At 40.8% G+C, this 18,329-nt stretch overlaps 1 protein-coding gene across 1 annotated transcript in view; it reads left to right on the forward strand.

Moving 5' to 3' along the window:
- SPAG1 (sperm associated antigen 1) overlaps positions 1-18,329 on the forward strand; it is a 501,191-nt gene that overhangs the window by 176,028 nt on the left and 306,834 nt on the right. Inside the window, exon 8 of the mRNA XM_053715918.1 lies at positions 2,112-2,242. Coding sequence (XP_053571893.1) covers positions 2,112-2,242 — 131 coding nt within the window. The remainder of the gene's footprint in view (positions 1-2,111; positions 2,243-18,329) is intronic.

The raw sequence follows: 18,329 nt of genomic DNA on the forward strand, positions 1-18,329 counted from the left end.
CTACCTCTCTCTCTTTTTGGCTTCGTAGCATAATACGTTTAGCCTATGAGACTGCTGGACAGCAGCCTCCTGAAAGAATTACAGCTCATTCCACTAGAGCTGTGGCTTCCACCTGGGCCTTTAAGAATGAGGCCTCTGTTGAACAGATTTGCAAGGCTGCAACTTGGTCTTCACTTCATACTTTTTCCAAATTTTACAAATTTGACACTTTCGCTTCTTCGGAGGCTGGTTTTGGGAGAAAGGTTCTACAGGCAGTGGTTCCTTCTGTTTAATGTTCCTGCCTTGTCCCTCCCTTCATCCGTGTACTTAGCTTTGGTATGGGTATCCCATAAGTAATGGATGACCCGTGGACTGAACACACTTAACAAGAGAAAACATAATTTATGCTTACCTGATAAATTTATTTCTCTTGTAGTGTGTTCAGTCCACGGCCCGCCCTGTCTTTTTAAGGCAGGTTCTAAATTTTAAAATTATAACTCCAGTCACCACTGCACCTTATAGTTTCTCCTTTCTCGTCTTGTTTCGGTCGAATGACTGGATATGACATGTGAGGGGAGGAGCTATATAGCAGCTCTGCTTGGGTGATCATCTTGCAACTTCCTGTTGGGAAGGAGAATATATCCCATAAGTAATGGATGACCCGTGGACTGAACACACTACAAGAGAAATAAATTTATCAGGTAAGCATAAATTATGTTTGTTTTTTTGCTAGGTAGTTATTAAATAGTTAATAACTATTATTAAATAGTTAATAACTATTTAATAACTATTGTACCTAGTTAAAATAAATACAAATTTGCCTGTAAAATAAAAATAAACCCTAAGAGATACAATGTAACTATTAGTTATATTGTAGCTATCTTAGGGTTTATTTTATCGGTAAGTATTTAGTTTTAAATAGGAATAATTTATTTAATTGTAGTATATTTATTTCGTTTAATTTAAATTATATTTAAGTTAAGGGGGGTTAGACTTAGGGTTAGACTTAAATTTAGGGGTTAATAAATATATTATAGTAGCAGCGACGTTGGGGTCGGCAGATTATGGGTTAATAAATGTAGATAGGTGTCGGCGATGTTAGGGACGGAAGATTAGGGGTTAATAAAATTGAACTAGTGTTTGCGAGGCGGGAGTGCGGAGGGTTAGGGGTTAATACATTTATTAAAGTGGCGGCGATGTCCAGTCGGCAGATTAGGGGTTAATAATTGTAGGTAGGTGGCAGAGACGTTGGGGGGGCAGATTATGGGTTAATAAATATAATGTAGGTGTCGGCGATGTTAGGGGCAGCAGATTAGGGGTTCATAGGTATAATATAGGTGGCGGCGATGTCCGGTCAGCAGATTAGGGGTTAAAAAATTTATTATAGTGTTTGCGATGTGGGGGGGCCTCGGTTTAGGGGTTAATAGGTAGTTTATGGGTGTTAGTGTACTTTTTAGCACTTTAGTTAAGAGCTTTATGTTCCGGCGTTAGCCCATAAAACTCTTAACTACTGAATATTTAAATGCGTTAGGAGTCTTGGAGGTAGAGGCTGTACCGCTCACTTCTTCCAAGACTCGTAATACCAGCGTTAGGCGAATCCCATTAAAAAGATAGGATACACAACTGACGTAAGGGGATTTGCGGTAGCCTTGAGTCGCGGAAGAAAAGTGAGCGGTACACCTGTACCTGCCTGACTCGTAATACCAGCGGGCGTTTAAAAAGCAGCGTTAGGACCCCTTAACGCTGCTTTTTAAGGCTAACGCCAAACTCGTAATCTAGGCGATAGTGTTTAATTTGTGAGCAGTTTTATTTCTGTAAACACCTTGCAATTTAAATATTTTATATAGTTTTGATATAACTTATACTCAGTGAGTTTGAAATTATTTTGAATGTGTTAAAATCTTTCAAATTTGTGTGTATGTATATATGTGTGTGTGTGTGTGTGTATATATATATATATATATATATATATATATATATATACACACACACGTCACACACAGATAGGTTTAACATTTTTTTATGTTTAAAGTTTTCACATATATATTTTTGTAGGTTTTACTTTATTATTTTAATTTTTTTCTAAACTTCTAGTTGTGAACAGACGTTTAACCGCATCCTCTTTGTTTTAGGAGTATATCTGTCTTACCATCAACAGCTGCCTATAACAACAGAGCCCAAGCTGAGATAAAACTTGAGAATTGGCACAATGCTATGAATGACTGTCAAAAAGTGCTGGATACAGAGCCAGGCAATTTGAAAGGTACGATAAGTAAATACCATCCTGTAGTATTCTTAAATTATTTTTTTATATGTAAACAGGGTGGATTTGATTTAAATCAAATTGATTAAATCACAACTGAAATTACTAGCAGTAAGACTCCATTTAAATCAATTTAAATTATGGTTTGCTACATAAAGATTTCATTTTTAGAATAATAATAATTCAGATTATTTTTCCAGTTCTATCAGAAAATACTGATTTAGTTATACCATTAGAAATACATAGATAATTGAAATGAATTAAATTATTGAGAGGTGAACTGTCTCCTCTTTAATAGGTTCATATTTGATCAACTTTTAAACTGTACTTTTATTGGAAGCAGACAAATTACCTTAAATAGCTTTATTTAACTGAAACAATTATAACAATATTATAGTTCATTTTACTGCTTGCCCCTCCCTCCTCACACTCAGGACCTTGTGCAGATCTATTCCACTCCAAACAATCCTCTATTTATTAAGCTTCTTGAGACTTGGTAAGAGTTCATTATGTGTACATAGATTTGCAGGGTAGCAATGGCATTACAGGGACAGTAAAGTCAAAATTAAACTTTCATGATTCAGATAGAACATGCAATGTTAAACAACTTTCCAATTGACTTCTGTTATCTAATTTGCTTCGTTGTTGAAATAAGCATACATAGGTAGGCTCAGAAGCAATGCACTTCTGTGAACTAGATGCTTATCATTGGCTCATCCAGGTTCCAATAGAGCATTGCGCTCTTTCAAGAAAGGGTATCATGAGAATGAAGCAAATTTGATAAAAGTAAATCTAAAATCTGAAAAGTGTATGCTCTATCTATATCAGTGTTCCCCAAACACAGTCCTCACGTACCCCCAACAGGCCTGGTTTTCATTATAGCTGAACCAATGCACAGGTGAAGTAACCAGCTGATCAGTAACCATGGTAACTAACCTGCTCTCACCCATCAGCTGATTTTTTCACCTGTGCTCTAGTTTAGCTATAATGAAAACCTGACCTGTTTGGGGGTACATGAAGACCTTGTTTAGGAAACACTGATCTAAATCATGAAAGAAAATATTTTAGGTTTATGTCCTTAAAGGGACACTGAACCCAAAATTTTTCTTTTGTGATTCAGATAGAGCATGCAATTTTAAGCAACTTTAAAGTTTATTCCGATTATCAATTTTTCTTTGTACTCTTGCTATCTTTATTTGAAAAAGAAGACATCTAAGCTATTATTTGGTTCAGACCCTGGACAGCACTCTTGTTTATTGGTGGATAAATGTATCCACCAATCAGCAAGAACAACCCAGGTTGTTCACCAAAAATAGGCGGCATCTAAACTTGCATTCTTGCATTTCAAATAAAGATACAAAGAGAATTAAGAAAATTTGTTAATAGGTGTAAATTAGAAAGTTGCTTAAAATGTCATGCTCTATCTGAATCACAAAAGAAAACATTTGGGTTCAGTGTCCCTTTAAGGTCTATTTCTCAACTCTGTATGTTTGTTTATTTTATAACATTTTTGCTTTAAAGAAGAGGCAAATTATTTCTGCAGACACAAATTCACAGTTGTGACAACTACAAAACCAATGTGATAATATCTTCTAGAAAGAAAAAAATGCCAAAAATAATCTTACAGAAATCTCTGGGAGTGCATGGCATTGTGAATGCATTAATGGAAATAATTTACCAAAAAATTAAACATTACAGCCATGAATATACAGCCTCATACTACATAATTAAGGATTGGTTTTTATTTTATAATTTAGCTTAAAGGGACACTGAACCCAATTTTTTTCTTTTGTGATTCAGACAGAGCATGCAATTTTAAGCAACTTTCTGATGTACTCCTATTATTAAATTTTCTTCATTCTCTTGGTATGTTTATTTGAAAAGCAAGAATGTAAGTTTAGATGCTGGCCCATTTTTGGTGAACAACCTGGGTTGTTCTTGCTGATTGGACAGCACCAATAAACAAGTGCGGTCCATGGTTCTAAACCACAAATTTGCTGGCTTCTTAGCTTAGATGCCTTCTTATTCAAATAAAGATAGCAAGAGAACGAAGAAATTGATAATAGCAGTAAATTAGAAATTTGCTTAAAATTGCATGCTCTATCTGAATCACGGAAGAAAAGTGTCCCTTTAAATATAAATAAAAAAATCAAAATTTGAATGTGAGTGTATATATATATATATATATATATATATATATATATAATTTATTTTTTATATATATATTTTTTTAATTGTTGATTTTATCCACCATGTATGTAAACAACACTTTAAGGGACATGAAACCCAAAAATTTTCTGTCATGATTTGGGTAGAACATACAATTTTAAACAACTTTCCTGTTTATTTCTATTATATAATTTGTTTCATTCTCTTGGTATGCTTTGTTGGTGTAGCAATGCACTACTGGTTTCTAACTGAACACATGGGTGAGACAATGACAAGTGATATATATATATATATATATATAAATATATATATATATATGCAGCCACCAATCAGCAGCTAGAACCTAGGTTCTTTGCTGCTCCTGAGCTTACCTAGATAAACTTTTCAGCAAAGGATAACAAGAGAAGGAAGCAAATTAAATACTAGAAGTAAATTGGAAAGTTGTTTAAAATTGTATGTTCTGTCTAATTATGACTTTACTGTCCCTTTAAGCAAGCAGTGCCATGTAGCCAAAGAACGCTCGGCGGGTGAGATGGTACTTTATAATGGTCTGTAGAATATTGTGGCATTAAATTAGAAATATGTTGGCTTCATAGCCATTAATAAATGCTTAAAGGGATATTAAGCCTTTAATTGGACAGTAGTAACCCTTACTCCACAACAGATTTCTGTTACATTTGAATACAAAAAAGTTTTAAAATAAATTAAAGGGGCATGAAAAATACATTTTCATGATGCAGATAGAGCATGCAATTTTAAGACTTTTTTAAATTAATTTATTAAATCATTCTTTGTGGGCTTTGGAGCAACATGGCCCTACTGAGAGCTAGCTGGTGATTACACACATGCCTCTTGTCATTGGCTCGCCATATGTGTTCAGCTAGATCCCAGAAGTGTATTGCTGCTATAGAGCTGATTTTAAGAATGTGTTTATTACCTTTTAAAGGGTTAAACACATAGTTATATGAAATTGATAGTGAAATAATAACATGCTCAAACGCATTAGATCATTTTCTTTTAAAACTGTGTTCCTTTAAGTAAACAACACTTTGAGAGAAAAGACTTTGGTACTTTTTTGTTACCTTATTCATGGAATTACACATAGTAGTTTCAATAAAAATTAATTCTGACTGGAATGTTCTTTCATTTGTAATTTTCTTATTGAAAACACTTTTTACATAAACTTCTATAATACTGAAACCGGCTTTCCATGGTTACCAAAATGGTAAAAACAATGCTCGGGTATTTGTAGACTAAATTTACTGAAAGTTTGAAGTTTACTGTTTACCATTATATATAAAACTCTAATACCTGTAACATAAAACCCAAAATGTTTCTTTCTTTATTCACGTAGAGCATACCATTCTAAACAACTTATTTACCTAAATTATCAAACTTGCTACATTCTCTTGGTATCCTTTATTGAAGGTGTAGGAATGCATTACTGGGAGCTAGCTGAACACATCAGATGAGACATTTACAGGAGGCATATATGTGCAGTCAGCAATAAGCAGCTAGCTCCCAGTAGTGCCTTGCTGCTCCTCAGCATACCTAGGTATTATTTTCAACAAAAGATTCAAAGTGAATAAAGCAAGTTTGATAATAGAAGTACATTGGAAAGTCGTTTAAAATTCTATGCTGTATCAGAATCATGAAAATGAAATTAAACTTATGATTCAGCTAGACCATTGAATTTGAACAAAAGTTTTCTTTGCTAAATAGCATACCTAGGTAGGTTAAGGAGCAGGCATGTTTGAAACAATTTCTGTAGCAATATATATTTGTGCACAAACTGGTGCCATATAGTGCATATGCAGGCACCAGAACATATATTTTGTCTTTGTGTGCAAAACAGCTAGTGCAAACAAACAATTGTAAAAGGGCAGCTGATAATTCTTGAAGAAGTCTGCACGGTCTTATGTGCACACTTTTTGAGGATTCGAGGAACCAGCTACTAATGAATTAACTGCTTTTATATATGTCTGTGATTGGCTGACAGCTGTCATGTGATACAGCGGAGAGTGAAATAAAAGGAAACTTTGAAATTTGTCAGAAATCAAAATCTACTGCTTGTTTTAAATTCAAAGTATTATGACCTAAATATCTTTTTAAGCAACTTGTCATGCAGAGTAAAGATTGTGCAGTATATCCCAAGGATTATTCATTTTCTTGCAAGATGAACAGTATATTATGTAACCCGTTTTTATTGCTCTTTAAAAACGGCACAACCTGTATTACTTTGGTCATCCCACTTTAATGGGAATGAGTTTGTGAGACATAAATAGCTGTCTCTTGTATTCAGGTTTATGCTGTAGCTGTGATGACAAAGCTGTCCTTCCAATTAGTGCAGGAGAATAACTACCCACACACCTAATGTGACACAGTATGTGCCGTTTGTTAATGTGAACAGCAGATAGGGTTGCCACCTTTTCTGGAAAAATAAAATACTGGCCATGCTTATTAGCATAACTAATTATACAGCATAAATTGGAAACTACAGTTGCTAGGACAGATTGTAAATGATCATTGATTTATAATTAGATTCTAAAAAACTTAGAAGAAGTTTCACCATGATAGCATCTTTATTTCTCTTGTAAGGTGTATCCAGTCCACGGATTCATCCTTTACTTGTGGGATATTCTCCTTCCTAACAGGAAGTGGCAAAGAGAGCGCACAGCAGAGCTGTCCATATAGCTCCCCCTCTAGCTCCACCCTCCAGTCATTCTCTTTGTCGGCTCTAAGCAACAGGGTCCCTCTCGGAAGGGTAAAGTGAATGTGGTGTTAGATTTGTAGTTTTCTCCAACATAGGTGTGTCCGGTCCACGGCGTCATCCTTACTTGTGGGATATTCTCTTCCCCAACAGGAAATGGCAAAGAGCCCAGCAAAGCTGGTCACATGATCCCTCCTAGGCTCCGCCTACCCCAGTCATTCTCTTTGCCGTTGTACAGGCAACATCTCCACGGAGATGGCTTAGAGTTTTTTAGTGTTTAACTGTAGCTTTTATTATTCAATCAAGAGTTTGTTATTTTAAAATAGTGCTGGTATGTACTATTTACTCTGAAACAGAAAAGAGATGAAGATTTCTGTTTGTATGAGGAAAATGATTTTAGCAACCGTTACTAAAATCCATGGCTGTTCCACACAGGACTGTTGAGAGGAATTAACTTCAGTTGGGGGAACAGTGAGCAGTCTTTTGCTGCTTGAGGTATGACACATTCTAACAAGACGATGTAATGCTGGAAGCTGTCATTTTCCCTATGGGATCCGGTAAGCCATGTTTATTCAGAAAGTAAATAAGGGCTTCACAAGGGCTTATTAAGACTGTAGACTTTTTCTGGGCTAAATCGATTCATATATTACACATATTTAGCCTTGAGGAATCATTTAATCTGGGTATTTTGATAAAATAATATTGGCAGGCACTGTTTTAGACACCTTATTCTTTAGGGGCTTTCCCTAATCATAGGCAGAGCCTCATTTTCGCGCCGGTATTGCGCACTTGTTTTTGAGAGGCATGACATGCAGTCGCATGTGTGAGGAGCTCTGATACATAGAAAAGACTTTTTGAAGGCGTCATTTGGTATCGTATTCCCCTTTGGGCTTGGTTGGGTCTCAGCAAAGCAGATACCAGGGACTGTAAAGGGGTTAAAGTTAAAAACGGCTCCGGTTCCGTTATTTTAAGGGTTAAAGCTTCCAAATTTGGTGTGCAATACTTTTAAGGCTTTAAGACACTGTGGTGAAATTTTGGTGAATTTTGAACAATTCCTTCATACTTTTTCGCAATTGCAGTAATAAAGTGTGTTCAGTTTAAAATTTAAAGTGACAGTAACGGTTTTATTTTAAAACGTTTTTTGTACTTTGTTATCAAGTTTATGCCTGTTTAACATGTCTGAATTACCAGATAGACTGTGTTCTGAATGTGGGGAAGCCAGGGTTCCTTCTCATTTAAATAAATGTGATTTATGTGACACTGAAAATGATGCCCAAGATGATTCCTCAAGTGAGGGGAGTAAGCATGGTACTGCATCATTCCCTCCTTCGTCTACACGAGTCTTGCCCACTCAGGAGGCCCCTAGTACATCTAGCGCGCCAATACTCCTTACTATGCAACAATTAACGGCTGTAATGGATAATTCTATCAAAAACATTTTAGCCAAAATGCCCACTTATCAGCGTAAGCGCGACTGCTCTGTTTTAGATACTGAAGAGCATGAGGACGCTGATGATAATGGTTCTGAAATGCCCCTACACCAGTCTGAGGGGGCCAGGGAGGTTTTGTCTGAGGGAGAAATTTCAGATTCAGGGAAAATTTCTCAACAAGCTGAACCCGATGTGATTACATTTAAATTTAAGTTGGAACATCTCCGCGCTCTGCTTAAGGAGGTATTATCCACTCTGGATGATTGTGAGAATTTGATCATCCCAGAGAAACTATGTAAAATGGACAAGTTCCTAGACGTCCCGGGGCTCCCAGAAGCTTTTCCTATACCCAAGCGGGTGGCGGACATTGTAAATAAAGAATGGGAAAGGCCCGGTATACCTTTCGTCCCTCCCCCCATATTTAAAAAATTGTTTCCTATGGTCGACCCCAGAAAGGACTTATGGCAGACAGTCCCCAAGGTCGAGGGAGCGGTTTCTACTTTAAACAAACGCACCACTATACCCATAGAAGATAGTTGTGCTTTCAAAGATCCTATGGATAAAAAATTAGAAGGTTTGCTTAAAAAGATGTTTGTTCAGCAAGGTTACCTTCTACAACCAATTTCATGCATTGTCCCTGTCACTACAGCCGCGTGTTTCTGGTTCGATGAACTAGTTAAGGCGATCGATAGTGATTCTCCTCCTTATGAGGAGATTATGGACAGAATCCGTGCTCTCAAATTGGCTAATTCTTTCACCCTAGACGCCACTTTGCAATTGGCTAGGTTAGCGGCGAAAAATTCTGGGTTTGCTATTGTGGCGCGCAGAGCGCTTTGGTTGAAATCTTGGTCAGCGGATGCGTCTTCCAAGAACAAACTACTTAACATTCCTTTCAAGGGGAAAACGCTGTTTGGCCCTGACTTGAAAGAGATTATCTCTGATATCACTGGGGGTAAGGGCCACGCCCTTCCTCAGGATAGGTCTTTCAAGGCCAAAAATAAACCTAATTTTCGTCCCTTTCGTAGAAACGGACCAGCCCCAAGTGCTACGTCCTCTAAGCAAGAGGGTAATTCTTCTCAAGCCAAGCCAGCCTGGAGACCAATGCAAGGCTGGAACAAGGGAAAGCAGGCCAAGAAACCTGCCACTGCTACCAAGACAGCATGAAATGTTGGCCCCCGATCCGGGACCGGATCTGGTGGGGGGCAGACTCTCTCTCTTCGCTCAGGCTTGGGCAAGAGATGTTCTGGATCCTTGGGCACTAGAAATAGTCTCCCAAGGTTATCTTCTGGAATTCAAGGGACTTCCCCCAAGGGGGAGGTTCCACAGGTCTCAATTGTCTTCAGACCACATAAAAAGACAGGCATTCTTACATTGTGTAGAAGACCTGCTAAAAATGGGAGTAATTCATCCTGTTCCATTAGGAGAACAAGGGATGGGGTTCTACTCCAATCTGTTCTTAGTTCCCAAAAAAGAGGGAACGTTCAGACCAATCTTAGATCTCAAGATCTTAAACAAGTTTCTCAAGGTTCCATCGTTCAAGATGGAAACCATTCGAACAATTCTTCCTTCCATCCAGGAAGGTCAATTCATGACCACGGTGGATTTAAAGGATGCGTATCTACATATCCCTATCCACAAGGAACATCATCGGTTCCTAAGGTTCGCATTCCTGGACAAGCATTACCAGTTCGTGGCGCTTCCTTTCGGATTAGCCACTGCTCCAAGGATTTTCACAAAGGTACTAGGGTCCCTTCTAGCGGTGCTAAGACCAAGGGGCATTGCAGTAGTACCTTACTTGGACGACATTCTGATTCAAGCGTCGTCCCTTCCTCAAGCGAAGGCTCACACGGACATAGTCCTGGCCTTTCTCAGATCTCACGGATGGAAAGTGAACGTGGAAAAGAGTTCTCTATCTCCGTCGACAAGGGTTCCCTTCTTGGGAACAATAATAGACTCCTTAGAAATGAGGATTTTTCTGACAGAGGCCAGAAAATCAAAACTTCTAAACTCTTGTCGGACACTTCTTTCCGTTCCTCTTCCTTCCATAGCGCAGTGCATGGAAGTAATAGGTTTGATGGTAGCGGCAATGGACATAGTTCCTTTTGCGCGCATTCATCTAAGACCATTACAACTGTGCATGCTCAGTCAGTGGAATGGGGACTATACAGACTTGTCTCCGAAGATACAAGTAAATCAGAGGACCAGAGACTCACTCCGCTGGTGGCTGTCCCTGGACAACCTGTCACAAGGGATGACCTTCCGCAGACCAGAGTGGGTCATTGTCACGACCGACGCCAGTCTGATGGGCTGGGGCGCGGTCTGGGGATCCCTGAAAGCTCAGGGTCTTTGGTCTCGGGAAGAATCTCTTCTACCGATAAATATTCTGGAACTGAGAGCGATATTCAATGCTCTCAAGGCTTGGCCTCAGCTAGCGAAGGCCAAGTTCATACGGTTTCAATCAGACAACATCACGACTGTTGCGTACATCAACCATCAGGGGGGAACAAGGAGTTCCCTGGCGATGGAAGAAGTGACCAAAATCATTCAGTGGGCGGAGACTCGCTCCTGCCACCTGTCTGCAATCCACATCCCAGGAGTGGAAAATTGGGAAGCGGATTTTCTGAGTCGTCAGACATTGCATCCGGGGGAGTGGGAACTCCATCCGGAAATCTTTGCCCAAATCACTCAACTGTGGGGCATTCCAGACATGGATCTGATGGCCTCTCGTCAGAACTTCAAGGTTCCTTGCTACGGGTCCAGATCCAGGGATCCCAAGGCGACGCTAGTAGATGCACTAGTAGCACCTTGGACCTTCAAACTAGCTTATGTATTCCCGCCGTTTCCTCTCATCCCCAGGCTGGTAGCCAGGATCCATCAGGAGAGGGCGTCGGTGATCTTGATAGCTCCTGCGTGGCCACGCAGGACTTGGTATGCAGATCTGGTGAATATGTCATCGGCTCCACCATGGAAGCTACCTTTGAGACGAGACCTTCTTGTTCAAGGTCCGTTCGTACATCCGAATCTGGTCTCACTCCAGCTGACTGCTTGGAGATTGAACGCTTGATTTTATCAAAACGAGGGTTCTCAGATTCTGTTATTGATACTCTTGTTCAGGCCAGAAAGCCTGTAACTAGAAAAATTTACCACAAAATATGGAAAAAATATATCTGTTGGTGTGAATCTAAAGGATTCCCCTGGGACAAGGTAAAGATTCCTAATATTCTATCTTTTCTCCAAGAAGGATTGGAGGAAGGGTTATCTGCAAGTTCCTTGAAGGGACAGATTTCTGCCTTGTCTGTGTTACTTCACAAAAAGCTGGCAGCTGTGCCAGATGTTCAAGCCTTTGTTCAGGCTCTGGTTAGAATCAAGCCTGTTTACAAACCTTTGACTCCTCCTTGGAGTCTCAACTTAGTTCTTTCAGTTCTTCAGGGGGTTCCGTTTGAACCCTTACATTCCGTTGATATTAAGTTATTATCTTGGAAAGTTTTGTTTTTGGTTGCAATTTCTTCTGCTAGAAGAGTTTCAGAATTATCTGCTCTGCAGTGTTCTCCTCCTTATCTGGTGTTCCATGCAGATAAGGTGGTTTTACGTACTAAACCTGGTTTTCTTCCTGTTTCGAAGAAGGAGCGTTTGTTGCACAATTTGGATGTTGTTCGCGCTCTAAAATTCTATTTAGATGCTACAAAGGATTTTAGACAAACATCTTCCTTGTTCGTTGTTTATTCTGGTAAAAGGAGAGGTCAAAAAGCAACTTCTACCTCTCTCTCTTTTTGGATTAAAAGCATCATCAGATTGGCTTACGAGACTGCCGGACGGCAGCCTCCTGAAAGAATCACAGCTCATTCCACTAGGGCTGTGGCTTCCACATGGGCCTTCAAGAACGAGGCTTCTGTTGATCAGATATGTAGGGCAGCGACTTGGTCTTCACTGCACACTTTTACCAAATTTTACAAGTTTGATACTTTTGCTTCTTCGGAGGCTGTTTTTGGGAGAAAGGTTTTGCAAGCCGTGGTGCCTTCCATTTAGGTGACCTGATTTGCTCCCTCCCTTCATCCGTGTCCTAAAGCTTTGGTATTGGTTCCCACAAGTAAGGATGACGCCGTGGACCGGACACACCTATGTTGGAGAAAACAGAATTTATGTTTACCTGATAAATTACTTTCTCCAACGGTGTGTCCGGTCCACGGCCCGCCCTGGTTTTTTAATCAGGTCTGATAATTTATTTTCTTTAACTACAGTCACCACGGTATCATATGGTTTCTCCTATGCAAATATTCCTCCTTAACGTCGGTCGAATGACTGGGGTAGGCGGAGCCTAGGAGGGATCATGTGACCAGCTTTGCTGGGCTCTTTGCCATTTCCTGTTGGGGAAGAGAATATCCCACAAGTAAGGATGACGCCGTGGACCGGACACACCGTTGGAGAAAGTAATTTATCAGGTAAACATAAATTCTGTTTTTTGTTCTACAAGCAAAAGTTTGTTATTTTAAATGGTACCGGTGTGTACTGTTTACTCTCCAGCAGAAAAGAGATGAAGATTTCTGCAGAGAGGAAGATGATTTTAGCATGTTGTAACTAAAATCCACTGCTGTTCCCACACAGTACTGAGGAGTACAAGAAAACTTCAGTTGGGGGGAACGGTTTGCAGGTTAGGCTGCAATAAGGTATGTTCAGTCATTTATTTCTAGACAAGACTGTGATAATGCTAGAAAAGGACTGATAAGATCCCCATGAGGGAAGGGTAAGCTTTATTCAGAGACTAAGTATGGAATTACAAGCTTATATAACAGGGCTACTTTATGCTGGTTGACACTATTTTATGGCAAGTTGACACTTTTTTATGGCAAACGGTTTTTACTAAGAAAAATCATTTTTTTGGGACACTTTGAAGGTCCCTCTGGGTTCTTACAGGGGTTGTTACCCACATGGATAATATTATAACTCTTAGGAGTGTTTTCTTAGGCCTCACAGCACCGGCGTAAGGTGGGAGGGGCCTAATTTTGCGCCTCAGATGCGCAGTTAGTTTGACTAGATCTTCAGGATGTGTTCACATGGAGGCTCCTGCTACAGTTTGAGGACCCATAAGAAGCTTTTTCCCCATAAATCTGATTCCTAAGGGAAGGTAGGGCAAGGTGCTAAAGTTGTTTTAACCGGTCTGTTAGCTTACTATTGATCCGTTTTGGGCATTAAGGGGTTAATCGTTTTTCTTGCTAGTTGTGCAATCTTACCAATGCTTTAGGTACATACTGTGAAAATTTCAAAAAGTTTGGTGCATTTTTCACTGTTTTGGAAAATTGTGTGCTCTTTTTATTCCTTAAAGGCACAGTAACGTTTTTTTGCAAAGTGTGTTTTTGCTTGATTAAAGTGTTTTCTAAGCCTGTTTGTCTTACTGCTAGTCTGTTAAACATGTCTGACACCAGGGAAAATCCTTGTTCAATGTGTTTAGAAGCCATGGTGGAACCCCCTATCAAAATGTGTCCCACTTGTATTGATATGTCTATACATTTTATAGACCATATTGTTGCACTTAAAAATGTGCCCCAAGATGATTCTCAGACAGAAGGTAATGAGGTTAGCCCGTTGAACTCTCCCCAAGTGTCACAACCAGTTACGCCCGCTCAAGCGACGCCTAGCGCGTCTAACTCTTTTACCGTACAAGACTTGGCGGCAGTTATGGATAATACCCTCTCAGTATTTTTATCTAAGCTGCCCGTGTTACCTGCAAAGCGTGATAGCTCTGTTTTAAGAACAGATTATGAGCATTCTGGCGCTTTAGTAGCCGTATCCGATATACACTCTCAATGCTCTGAAATGGGGGCGAGGGATGTGCTGTCTGAGGGAGAAATTTCCGATTCGGGAAAGGTTGCTCCTCAGACAGTCTCAGATACGTTGGCTTTTAAATTTAAACTAGAACACCTCCACTTATTGCTCAGGGAGGTATTAGTTACTCTGGATAACTGTGACCCCTTGGTGGTTCCAGAGAAATTGTGTAAAATGGACAAGTACCTAGAAGTTCCTGTTTACACTGATGTGTTCCCGGTCCCTAAGAGGATCGCGGATATAGTAACTAGGGAATGGGATAGACCAGGTATTCCGTTTGTCCCCCCTCCTGTTTTTAAGAAAATGTTCCCCATATCTGACACCACGCGGGACTCGTGGCAGACGGTCCCTAAGGTGGAGGGGGCTGTTTCTTCACTTGCTAAACGCACAACCATACCAATTGAGGACAGTTGTGCTTTTAAAGACCCTATGGATAAAAAATTAGAGGGTTTACTTAAGAAAATCTTTGTTCATCAAGGTTTTCTTCTCCAACCTATAGCGTGCATTGTTCCTGTAACTACTGCAGCTGCTTTCTGGTTCGATGCCCTTGAAGATGTGCTCCAGAAGGAGACCTCATATGAGGACATTATGGACAGAATTAAGGCTCTTAAGCTGGTTAATTCTTTTATCACAGATGCCGCTTTCCAACTAGCTAAGTTAGCGGCAAAGAATTCAGGTTTCGCCATTCTGGCGCGCAGGGCGCTATGGCTAAAGTCCTGGTCGGCCGATGTGTCGTCAAAATCCAAACTACTGAACATCCCTTTCAAAGGAAAGACCCTTTTCGGGCCTGAATTGAAAGAGATTATCTCAGAAATAATCTCAGAAATCACTGGGGGAAAAGGCCATGCTCTCCCTCAGGACAAGTCCTTTAAGACTAAGAACAAACAAAATCGTTCCTTTCCTTTCGAAATTTCAGGAGTGGTCTCGCTTCATCCTCCCCTGCTGCAAAGCAAAAGGGTAACACTTCACAACCCAGGACAGCCTGGAAACCTTACCAGGGCTGGAACAAGGGTAAACAGGCCAAGAAACCTGCAGCTGCCTCCAAGACAGCATGAAGGGGTAGCCCCTGATCCGGGACCAGATCTAGTAAGGGGCAGACTCTCTCTCTTTGCTCAGGCCTGGGCAAGAGACGTACACGATCCTTGGGCCTTAGAGATTGTATCCCAGGGATATCTTCTAGAATTCAAGGACTCCCCTCCAAGGGGAAGGTTCCACATTTCTCGTCTGTCTACAGACCAGACAAAGAAAGAGGCGTTCTTACGCTGCGTAGAAGACCTACATACAATGGTAGTGATCCACCCAGTTCCAATTGTGGAACAAGGGCTGGGTTTTTACTCAAACCTGTTTGTGGTTCCCAAAAAAGAAGGAACTTTCAGACCAATCCTGGATCTCAAAATTCTAAACAAATTCCTCAGAATCCCATCATTCAAGATGGAGACCATTCGGACAATATTACCAATGATCCAGGAGGGTCAATTTATGACTACCGTGGATCTAAAGGATGCGTATCTACATATTCCTATCCACAAAGATCATCTCCAGTTCCTCAGGTTCGCTTTTCTGGACAAGCATTATCAGTTCGTGGCTCTTCCTTTCGGGTTGGCCACTGCTCCCAGAATTTTCACAAAGGTGATAGGGTCCCTTCTGGCGGTTCTAAGACCGCGGGGCATAGCAGTAGCGCCTTACCTAGACGACATCTTAATTCAGGCGTCGACTTTCCAAAGAGCCAAGTCTCACACGGAAATTGTGTTGGCCTTTCTGAGGTCTCACGGGTGGAAGGTGAAAATCAAAAAGAGTTCTCTCTCCCCCCTCACAAGAGTTCCATTCCTAGGAACCCTGATAGACTCGGTAGAAATGGAGGTCAGAAAGTTAAAACTCTTAACTACTTGCCGAGCTCTTCATTCCATTCCTCGGCCGTCTGTAGCTCAGTGCATGGAGACAATCGGACTAATGGTAGCGGCAATGGACATAGTCCCTTTTTCACGGATACACCTCAGAGCACTGCAACTATGCATGCTCAAACAGTGGAATGGGGATTATGCAGATTTGTCTCCTCAAATACAGTTGGACCAGGGGACCAGAGATTCTCTTCTCTGGTGCTTGTCTCAGGATCACCTGTCTCAGGCAATGTGTTTCCGCAGACCAGTGTGGATCATCGTAACGACCGACGCCAGTCTGTTGGGCTGGGGTGCAGTCTGGGACTACCTGAAAGCTCAGGGCTTATGGTCTCTGGAAGAAGCTCTTCTCCCGATAAACATTCTGGAACTGAGGGCGATATTCAATGCTCTTCAGGCATGGCCTAAGCTAGCTGCGGCCAAATTCATCAGATTTCAGTCGGACAACATCACGACTGTAGCTTACATCAACCATCAAGGGGGAACAAGGAGTCCCCTAGCAATGATGGAAGTAACCAAAATAATCAGGTGGGCGGAGGATCACTCTTGCCACCTCTCAGCAATTCACATCCCAGGAGTAGACAACTGTGAAGCGGATTTTCTAAGTCGTCAGACTTTTCATCCAGGGGAGTGGGAACTCCACCCGGAGGTATTTGCCCAGCTGACTCAGCTATGGGGCACTCCAGAATTGGATCTGATGGCGTCCCGTCAGAATGCCAAACTTCCTCTTTATGGGTCCAGGTCCCGGGATCCCCAGGCGGTGTTGATAGATGCTCTAGCAGCGCCTTGGTCCTTCAATCTGGCCTATGTGTTTCCACCGTTTCTTCTCCTTCCTCGTCTGGTTGCCAGAATCAAGCAGGAGAGGGCATCAGTGATTCTAATAGCACCTGCGTGGCCACGCAGGACTTGGTATGCAGACCTAGTGGACATGTCATTCGTTCCACCACGGACTCTGCCAATGAGGCAGGACCTTCTACTTCAAGGTCCTTTCAAACATCCAAATCTAATTTCTCTGTGTCTGACTGGTTGGAGATTGAACGCCTAATTCTATCTAAGCGTGGTTTCTCTGAGTCGGTCATCGATACCCTGATTCAGGCTAGAAAACCTGTCACCAGGAAAATCTACCATAAGATTTGGCGAAAATATCTTTGTTGGTGCGAATCCAAGGGTTACTCATGGAGTAAGATTAGAATTCCCAGGATATTGTCCTTTCTCCAAGAAGGATTGGAGAAAGGATTATCAGCTAGTTCCTTAAAAGGACAGATATCTGCTTTGTCTATTCTTTTACACAAACATCTGGCAGAGGTACCAGACGTTCAAGCGTTTAGTCAGGCTTTAATCAGAATCAAGCCTGTTTATAGACCTGTGGTTCCGCCATGGAGTCTGAATTTAGTTCTTTCAGTTCTGCAAGGGGTTCCGTTTGAACCTTTACATTCCATAGATATTAAACTTTTATCTTGGAAAGTTTTGTTTTTGGTAGCTATCTCTTCTGCTCGAAGAGTTTCAGAGTTATCTGCCTTACAGTGTGACTCACCTTACTTGGTGTTCCACGCAGATAAGGTGGTTTTGCGTACCAAACCCGGTTTTCTTACTAAGGTTGTGTCTAATAAGAATATTAATCAGGAAATTGTTGTTCCTTCTCTGTGTCCTAATCCTTCTTCGAAGAAGGAACGTCTGTTACACAATCTTGATGTGGTTCGTGCTTTAAAGTTCTATTTACAAGCAACTAAGGATTTCAGACAAACAGCTTCATTGTTTGTCATCTATTCTGGTAAGAGGAGAGGTCAGAAGGCGACTGCTACCTCTTTTTTTCCTTTTGGCTGAAAAGCATCATCCGTCTGGCCTATGAGACTGCTGGCCAGCAGCCTCCTGAAACAATTACTGCTCATTCTACCAGAGCAGTGGCTTCCACATGGGCTTTTAAAAATGAGGCTTCTGTTAAACAGATTTGTAAGGCAGCGACTTGGTCTTCGCTGCATACTTTTTCCAAATTTTACAAATTCGATACTTTTGCTTCTTCGGGGGCTATTTTTGGGAGAAAGATTTTACAAGCAGTGGTGCCT

The sequence above is a fragment of the Bombina bombina genome, chromosome 5 (assembly GCF_027579735.1).
Source record: "Bombina bombina isolate aBomBom1 chromosome 5, aBomBom1.pri, whole genome shotgun sequence".
Classification (NCBI taxonomy): Eukaryota; Metazoa; Chordata; class Amphibia; order Anura; family Bombinatoridae; genus Bombina; species Bombina bombina.